Source organism: Pinus tabuliformis, chromosome 9 (assembly GCF_031772625.1).
Source record: "Pinus tabuliformis cultivar Carrire ecotype Pingquan chromosome 9, CPIR1, whole genome shotgun sequence".
NCBI lineage: Eukaryota > Viridiplantae > Streptophyta > Pinopsida > Pinales > Pinaceae > Pinus > Pinus tabuliformis.
The window spans coordinates 208579265-208589057 of record NC_142307.1 but is presented as its reverse complement, the minus strand read 5'-3'; the positions used below and the strand labels follow the sequence as shown (position 1 = coordinate 208589057).

The window sequence follows — 9793 nt, the reverse complement described above, 5'->3', positions numbered from 1 at the left end:
GCCAAGATTTTATTCTCATGGTGACATGGTGATAGAGGACCTGCACCCGCGTACACTGATATCCATTATATATTATGTTATATTTTGGGCTTTGTGAGTTGTATAGGGGGGTTAATTCATGACATGGTATAAGTAGGTCGGTAGCTGCCATGTGGTCTGACATGGTGCATGACTTGGGCAGCCACATGGGTGCCATATAGGGACCATGTGGTAGGTTAGATGTTGTGGCACTATTTGATAAGTCATTCTTTAAACAACCATATCCTTCGATCCGAGAGTCAGATTGGAGTAAAGTTTACATCGTTGGAAAGGTCTTGTTGAGACGAACACAATGATATTTTCCATTTTAGGTTTTGAAGAAGTTGTAAAAGATCAAAAAAAGTAAACTCCATTCCATAATAAGACATTGGAGGTTGGGTCAACATAGTAATTACCTCCTTTTACCCTTAGTAAGGGCTATGGATAGTAGGGGTTGTGTTACAACAATCCCTTAGATGCTACCTTTCTCTTTGCTTCGAGTGCTTGCTTTTACAGGAGGTACTCATGTTCATGTTACTTAGTAAACTAAATATTTCTCTATCTATCTAATTCGATATGGATTTGTTGAAATCACAAGTTTGAGTTGTGAATTCTTCATAATCCACATACTTGAGGAATTTTCTGGAGTCCATCTTAAGTAACTAAAAATCACAATTTGAACCAAAATTATTTGGTAAGATTCCTACCAAAAACTCCAAAAGCTAAAATAATGAGAGAAAATCATTTTGAATAAATAAGAATTTGATCAATTAAGAAAGTATTATAAAATTTGGTTTAAAAAAAATAAAATTTCATATCTTAAAATTTCCTTAAGATTCAAATTTTAAATAAAAAATATTTAAAATTTCCTTAAAATCTATATGTTTTTAAAATATAATATATATGATGATGATGATGGTGGTGGTGGTTAACGTCCACTGGGACCAAACATTGGTCTATCGGACCTAAAGAAACAAATTATTTATTTTGATTTAAGATTTTATTCCTATGCTCAAAAAGCTTGGAGAGAAGCCTCCCAATCTCACTATAATTTTGACATTGTAAAAGGATAGGAAGGTCAGTATTGTAACAAAGATTGTGAAACTGAGATCTAATGTGGTTGTATGCGGGGCACTCTAAGAGGAAGTGGTTTTCATCCTCGATGTTCCTATTCTCACATATATGGAAGATCCTTTCCATCCATGGCGTTTTAGGAACTGCCCAACGACCTGTTTCACTATGGAGCTCATGAGAATTCGTTCTAATCTTTGCTATATTAATTTTCTTCTTTGAGCTAGTTAAAATAGAGAGATACTTTTGATATTCTAGGGTGGGGTTGATGACCTTCTTATAATAACTTAATTTTCTTTTAGCCGCTAAATCTTTGTCACACCACATTTTTTCTTTGAACTTAGAAGTGACAATATCTTTAATGTTATTTATGTTTTGCAATGCATCATTCTCGTTGATCTCCCAATAGTTTAACCAGGCCCTTGTGTCTTTATGCGACCCTTCATTGAGCCTTAGGTGGTTTTGGCTAGAATTTAAAGCTAGCTTAGGAAGTTTATGATCGTCTATGTTATTGAGTTTGTGCTTGTATAGCAGAAACCTAATCATAGCTAGGCTCTCAATAGGGGAAAGACCTGCTTCTATAAGGAGAATAGGATAGGGTGTATTACTTTTAATTTTCAGGTTATAAGTTATAAAACGCTTCTGGATTTGCTCAATCTTTCTCCATGATTCTCTAGAGATGCTGCAACCCCAAACCTCGCAGCCATATAAGATAACAGGAGTGACTAAAGTTTCAAAGAGGAACTTCTTTTTATCCCACATTACGAGGTTCGTTGTTTTACAATTATTTTCAAGACCAAAATAAGCTTTCCAGCCCCCATTAATCCTTTTCTCAATGCTATGGTTCCAGTTGAGCTTGTGATGAATATCAATTCCTAGGTACTTGTAAGAATACACTTCCTCCAAGTTATTATTGTCATACATAAAATTAGTGTAAGTTCCTTCTTGGATTTGATAATCATAACTTTTGTTTTGTCAGTGTTAACAGTCATACCCATGGTAGAGCAGAAATCCTTAAGAACCCTGAGTTGCTTATCAAGATCACATGGCCACCTTGCGAAAAGAACAATATCATCAGCATAGAGAAGAAGGATGACGACTATCCCAGCTAAGATCGTGCCATCACTTCCTGCTTCCTCTAAATAGCCTTCGAGCTTATCGATGTAAATGCCAAATAGGGTAGGGGAGAGGGGGCAACCTTGTTTAACTCCGATGTTACATTTAATATCTTTCGACCACCCCTCATTGCTCTTTAGTTTGGCAATTACATTCTCGTATAAACTTATAGCGGGAACTCTCAACTCGAGAGGAACCTTTAGCTCTTCTAATCTATTCCAAAGGCTATATCTAGGAACCATATCGAAAGCCTTTCTAAAGTCGACAAAGCAACAATGAAACCTCCATCAAACCTAAATACAATGAAACAATTTTATAATTTTATATATTTTGTATTATTGGTTTAAAATTTTATAATTATTAAGTTAGGAATAAAAATTATTTCATTGTACATAGGTTTGATTGATCTTTGATTATTTCATTTTATAGTGGAATTGTAAAAAGTTATATTTGAAAAAAATATTTTATTATGTTTACTGTTAATTCAATTTTATAAAATTATTATATTTTATAATTAAATTACACAAGATTACGTACGTACTGTTTTTCTATCTAAATTTAAACAACATAATAAAACTAAACTAAACTTGAAAAATAAAATAAGATTTTTCTTATCAAACAACAAAATATATATATATATATATATATATATATATATATATATATATATATATATATATATATATATATAAGTAACATACCTAGACAACCCCATAAGAATCGTTTATTAAACTTGCCAACTTGTTAGAAATGTTTGAGTATGATCACGAGTCAGAGAATAATCAGGGAAATGAAGTGATTTCAGGAGAAAATTTAGAAGCGGTTAGAAATTCTCTTGTGAAACTTATTATAAGACCACGGAAAGAGATTACACACAGTAAACATAGAACTGGGTTGGGATATAATGTCCTAGATGTAGCTTTTCACATTCCAGATTTTGCTAAACCTATACAATTCCAAAGTGTTGGATTTCTAGATGGTGTTGTTCCAAAACAAGTTGATAGATGCCAATAGTGTAACAGAGTTGGACATGTGAAAAATAAATGTTTTTATCTTCATCCATGTGAGCATTGTGGAAAGTGAAATCATCATACAAATGGATGTTCTAGAAAGAAAACTACTGCAAGAGAGAAGCTAAATTTCGGACGGACTGCTTCTTAGGATTGGACGAAAACAACCAAGAAGATTTATAGGCCATACCGAAGTATGTTCGAGAGTAATGACCATCCTTGCATTGATGAAGACTACTTCTCAGTGTGTATTCGATAAGGGGGGAATTGTTGATGGTCTGCTATAGGTTCAAGTTCGAGATGTCAAGCGAGCCTGAGTCAGAGTTGAGTTGATTGAGCACTTCCATATTTGGAATTGTTTGAGGATTGCTGAGATAGTTCCAGAGTTTGTGGTCGCCTTAAAACCACATTTTTTGTTGTTCTGAGAGATGTTATGAAAGTTCCAGAGTTGATGTTGGTTGAGACTTTGAGTTCTCCCATATTGGTTTGTGGTCATCCTTAAAATCTGTTTCTTGAGACATTTAACTCTTGGCTGAGATGCATTTTTGCATTTTGATCTCTTATTCTTGGACTTTCGTACATCTTGTCAGATTAAGGAGGGAATGTTAGACAACTAATCCTCAGGGCTAATGATAGGGTTAGTTTGGGTAGTTATTGGTGTCCAAGAATACCCAAGAACTAATTCAAATGTTTCTTGTATGTATTAATATGTAGACATTGTACATCATTAATTGTATTAATATGCATTTGAGTTTGATTTCCAATTTATGTGTTTTACAATAATTCTAAGCATCCTTTGACATCTTTCTTCAACCATACTCCTTTTTTTAAGATATAACTAACTTCCTTAACTAAGTTCCACCCTAACCATTCTTAATGCATTTCCCAAAAATAATTAATTATTATGTATATCACCTCATCACACATGTTGTGGAAAGTTTATTTTAAACATTAATAAAACAAAGTCTTAATTTAGCAGACCCGGAGTATTGCACAAGCCATGGGACACCCTGTTTCAAATATCCACGAGACTAAATGATTTTAAATCAAAATTTAAATTAACATCCCTATTCATAAAATCTAACAACATGCAAAAAAAGATAAGATGAATAAAAACCCGAAAACACCTGCATTGAAACCAGTTTAAAAAAAGGCGACCAAAACAAACCAAAAAAGCATGTACGTAAAAGAATAAAAAAAAATATCAACTAACCGTTAAAAAACAAATGATTGACTTGAAATAGGTGGACGGTTCTAGCCGGACGGAACAGCAGAGTAGTTGGCACTGGGCTGTATGATTTATTCAAGATGAAAGAAAATTTTATTTTATTTTTGCTTGAATGTGTAAAAACAAAAAAATATTATTTTATTTTTGTTTGAATCTGTAAAAACAAAAAAATTTAGATAACAAATTTCACATTGTTCTAAATACTCAACTAAATTTAATTGCTTTTTTGGATTACTCTACCATGTATTTTAAAAATAAATAACATTATAATAAAAAAATTATTTATATAATATATATATATATATATAACATACCCCACATGGTTTTTTTTGAAATTGAGGTTTTTGTTAAATTAAAAAATACAAATTCAATAATGAAACATTTTTATATATTTTGTATAATTGATTTAAAATTTTATAATTATTAAATTAGGAATAAAAACTGTTTGATTGTACGGAGGTTTGATTGAATTTTGCGTAAATTTATTTCATTTTACAATTGAATTGGAAAAAGTTATATTTGACCAAAATATTTTATTGTATTTACGGTTTATTCAATTTTATAAAATTATTATATTTTATAATTAAATTACACTAAATTACTTACAGACTGTTTTTCCATCTAAAATTTCAACAACACAGTGCAAACTAAACTTAACTTAAAAAAAAGGATAAAGTACTTTTTATAAAACAATAAAATATAAAAAACTTATAAACCCAACGCACATGGACAAGTCCAGAAGAGTTGTTTATTAAACTACAACTTGTCAGAAATGTTTGGCAGACCACATCCACCATCGGAATCCAATTCACCTGGACGGTGTAAGCGTGGAATTCAAAGATGCACAAGTAAAAAAGTTTAAATTATTTGCGACCAGCCACACAATTACAGAGATATAATATCTCGAGGACTAAGTGAGTAACCCGTGTCACCGCCATAATTTAGCCTGTAATGGAATATTTTTTTTGAGGCAGGGTTCACACTACATGTCTTTTTAATATCTTTTAAGATAAAGCTGATAATGGCGGGGCCGTTGGCTGACTTGGCTTGCGGTGCCGTGACGTGTGTGTTGAGGTAATGTTTGCAGGCACTGCTTTTGCAGACCGCTATTTTTAGGGGCGGAAAGCCACCCTGGCTATTTCAAAAGTCCCCTCGGCTTTAGTGCTATAAGGATTTGGGTTTCTTGATCTGGAGGAAAGGAAGATGAAAGAATGTGCAAAAAGCTCAAACCCCACATGGTGTACGAGCCCAAGTTCCGGGGATCATCACAGAGAAAACCCGTCCTGTCTTCCTCGGAGGAGATACATATAAATCCGCCCAGCAGAAGCACAGAGATTAGCGATGGCTCCAGCCTATTCTCGAAGGCCTCCTCCAGCAGTGGCCAGTCACTCGCCAGTTTCAGGGATTCCCTCCCGGAAAACCCCATTATTTACAGATACAAGGAGCTCGCAAATGCCACCGCCCAATTCACCTCTGGAAGGCTGGGAAATTCGTCCGTCTGGAAGTGCGTTCTCAGGGGCAAAACAGTGGCCGTCACGGTGAGAAATAAGAAGAGGGAAATCAGAGAATTCAGGTCAGGGCTCAGGGAAATCTGCAATGCCCACCATGCCAGCGTAGTGAAGCTCTTGGGAGGCTGTTACGACGGAGAAAATGGATATCTGGTCTACGAATACGTCCAGGGTTCGAGTCTCGAGGACTGCCTGAGGGTTAGCAAGGCCCCCGGATTCACGGTCCTTGGCTCCTGGCTTTCCCGGATGCAGATAGCCGTAGATGTGGCGCAGGGGCTGGAATACATGCACCACGACACCAATATCAAGTACGTCCATAATTACATAAAGTCCAGCAGCATTCTCGTCACGGAGCCTGGTTACAGAGCGCGGATCTGCCATTTGGGCGCCTCTTATCTCGCCGGGGTATATGACACAGAAGGGGTCGGGGTTTTGCCTCAACGTTCCAGCATGAAGATAACCGGAACACAGGGCTACATGGCGCCGGAATACATCAACAGCGGCATCGTGTCACAGAAAGCGGATGTGTTTGCCTTGGGTGTTGTGTTGCTGGAGCTCCTATCTGGGCACGAACCGATAAGGTATGTGGCGGATGAGGGCGGCCGCGGTATTAGGAGAATAGGGCTTATACAGAGCCTGAATATTGTTATTTCAGAGGCCGGCGATAATTTTGCAGGGAGGCTGAGGAGATGGATGGATCCTCGGCTCAGGGGCTCCTTTCCTGTAGATTGCGCAGAGAGGGTAGCGAGGCTTGCTGCTTCCTGTGTGGATCCGGACCCCGGAAAGAGGCCTGATACAAGATATGTTGCAGGGGAGCTGTCCAGAGTGTTTATCATGTCCGAACAATGGTCTGAGCGAATGAATGCCAATAAAACATGTGTCAGTGGCACCTTCGAGGCCAGATAGAGTCATCTGCGTTTCATAAATATTCCAGAGTAAACGGGTTTGGATTATATTGGTGTGTATTGCTTTGAACATTGTTGTACTGCAAAAGGGAGAGAAAAAACCATGGTGGTTTGGATTATATTGGTTTGTATTGCTTTGAACATTGCTGTACAGCAAAAGGGAGAGAAAAAACCATGGGATATAATGATCCGAAGACTTCCTGTAAATATGGTTTGGATGGGTCATTTCGATGGATTATAAGCAGGATATTCAAGTGTTTCAGATCTTTTATGAGCACCACTTTGAAGCCTGGCCAGAGCTTAAACCTGTTGAGATGAGATCTACCAAAGAAATGTTTAAGTGCAAGTTTTTCTTTAATTTGTTCTGGAATGTATGATTCTCATGCCCCCTTCAATTTTTTTGGACCTATGAGGCAAATTGTATTCTTGGTCAAGAAAGTAATAAACTTCAAAATACAGACAATACTTTGTTTGATCTTTGGATGTGTATTTTCTGATGCATGTATTTATATTTATTCGCTTCAGTTGAATTCCTGGAGTTTTAGCTTTCCAGGTTTAAAAGAAGTGTTCATGCAGATGTGCCTTTGTGTTGATACTGCCATGGATTTTGCATCTTTTCAGTAGGAAATTGAGAACGGTTTGCATATTTTTTATTAATTGAATCTCTCTTTAATATAGCTTTTCTTATTTTTATTAATAGCGTTTCTTATGAAAGTGGAAAACAAAGATTCCCATTTAAAGAGAGCCGTGCTTGGAGGCGTTTCTTATGAAAGTGGAAAACGAAGATTCCCATTTAAAGAGAGCCGTGCTTGGATGGGAAAACTCTGGCAATGATGTCTCAAATATTTTATGTAAATATAAGAGAATATATTCCAAAACACTGGGATTGCTTGGATTCATGGCAAGCAATATCATTAAACACTGATTAATCACGTTAAATCCGGCGGATGGATGTTTGAAAAGAATGACAGTATTCTCCAGGACAACGGGAGAATCTTTTTTTTCAAAGTTTTTAAATTTGAAAAATTATCATCTTTTTCTTGATTTTATACTACATACATATAATGTGATGATTTGATTCTGGTTATGTCGGTATATTTTTAGCAGCTAATCTGATTATGTTCATATATTTTTAGCAGCTATGTTGCCTGGATGGCTAGGGCTAGATCTGATGCTTATTAGTTTATAATTGGGATGTTTTTATAAGGTTTGATTAGTTTATAATTGGAATGTTTTTATACGGTTTGATTGGGCTTAATAGTTAAGAGTATATGTTTTTTCTTATCAAGTTAGAGGTTTAGGTTCAAAACTAGAGGTGTGTTTTCTCTTACCAGGTCAGAGGTTCAAGTTCAAAACTAGAGAATGGTTAAGAGTATGTGTTTTCTCTTACCAAGTCAGAGGTTTAGGTTCAAAAATTACCAGGTCAAAAGTTCATGTTCAAAACTAAAAAATAAAATATATATCTTTTAAGAATATTTTTGTATAGATAAAATTATGTTTTTTGACATAATAGATATAATATGCCAACTTAGCATTTCAACAATTACACACATTTATCACAATATATCTATCACAATTAAATGGTGAAATAGAACATGTGAACTCCATATTGAACATCAACTAATTAGACATATCCATTGCACTTATCTCTATCACAATTTAATGGTACAAAACACTTTTGCTATCACATTTAGATAGTAAATAAAGTTGATATATCACTTAATATGGATATTGTTTATTTATATATTTATAATGACTATTGAAATATATGTTTCTTATGGTTAATATTTTTAAAAATATTATATGACAATTCTATAAATGGAATTACACAGGTTTATTGAGTTTTTTCTTTCTTTCCGTTATATAAATATAATTGGTCAACTCTTTTAAAAATATTATATGACAATTCTATAAATGAAATTACACAAGTTTATTGAGTTTTTTTGGTTATATAAATATAATTGGTCAACTCTATATGGATTATAAAGTTTTTTTGGTTATATAAATATAATTGGTCAACTCTATATGGATTATAAAAGGGATTATACATTTCACTAGAGTCTCTTTAGAGCCCAATATAGGGTGAAAGTTGACAACTAAGTAGGGGAGAGGTAGGGAGATATAGAGGAGTATTCGGTAAGGGAGATATAGAGGAGTATTTAATGAATGAAGGGTTAAATATAAAGTTAATTAAATAATAATAATGAAATATATCATAAAATATTATAAAATAATAATAATAAAATATATTTTTGATTAAATTATAATAATAGAAAAATATAATATAAGTTAGATTAAAAAAATAATAAAAAAAGAAATAAAGAGTAATAATAAGAATGATATGTGAGTTGTTTTAAGGGTAGTTTAATTTGTGATTGAAGTAATGTGAAATCTGTAAAAATTAAGAGATTCAAGGTTCAAATTTCTCATTGTGACCTTACGGAGAGGATGACCTGGTTTAGGGAAAGGAGGACATGTCTTAGGCCCCAGAGGTAGTTGTAGGTAGTTGTTATGTGTCAGGCACAAGTTCCTTTGGGATACACTATGACCTCAGAGGTAGTTGTAGGTAGTTGTTATGTGTCGCTAAGTTCCTTTGGGATACACTACGACCTTAGAGGTAGTTGTAGGTAGTTGTTATGTGTCAGGCAGACAGCTGAGTTCCTTTGGGATACACTATTTTAGTCCCTAGGGTAGTTCAATTGGTGATCGAAGTGATGTGAATAGTTCACTAGAGGTAGTTGTTACGTGCTAAGTTCCTTTGGGATACACTATTTTAGTCCCTTGGGTAGTTCAATTGGCGATCGAAGTAATGTGAATAGTTCAATTGGTGATCGAAGTAATGTGAAATCCTCTAGGATACACTATTTTAGTCTGGGGGTAGTTCAATTGGTGATCGAAGTAATGTGAAATCTATGAACACTGAGAGATCCAAGGTTC

General features: G+C 34.6%; 1 protein-coding gene across 1 annotated transcript; it reads left to right on the top strand.

Moving 5' to 3' along the window:
* The first annotated feature begins 5552 nt into the window (after positions 1–5552).
* LOC149147884 (lysM domain receptor-like kinase 3) lies at positions 5553–7057 on the top strand. Its single transcript, XM_089440642.1, has one exon. The coding sequence runs from the start codon at positions 5655–5657 to the stop codon at positions 6855–6857; it is 1203 nt and encodes a 400-aa protein (XP_089296768.1). The 5' UTR covers positions 5553–5654; the 3' UTR covers positions 6858–7057.
* Positions 7058–9793: the final 2736 nt, after the last annotated feature.

Coding starts and splice junctions, on each gene's coding strand:
- LOC149147884 (XM_089440642.1), top strand. CDS start 5,655: ATGTGCAAAAAGCTCAAACCCCACATGGTGTACGAGCCCAAGTTCCGG.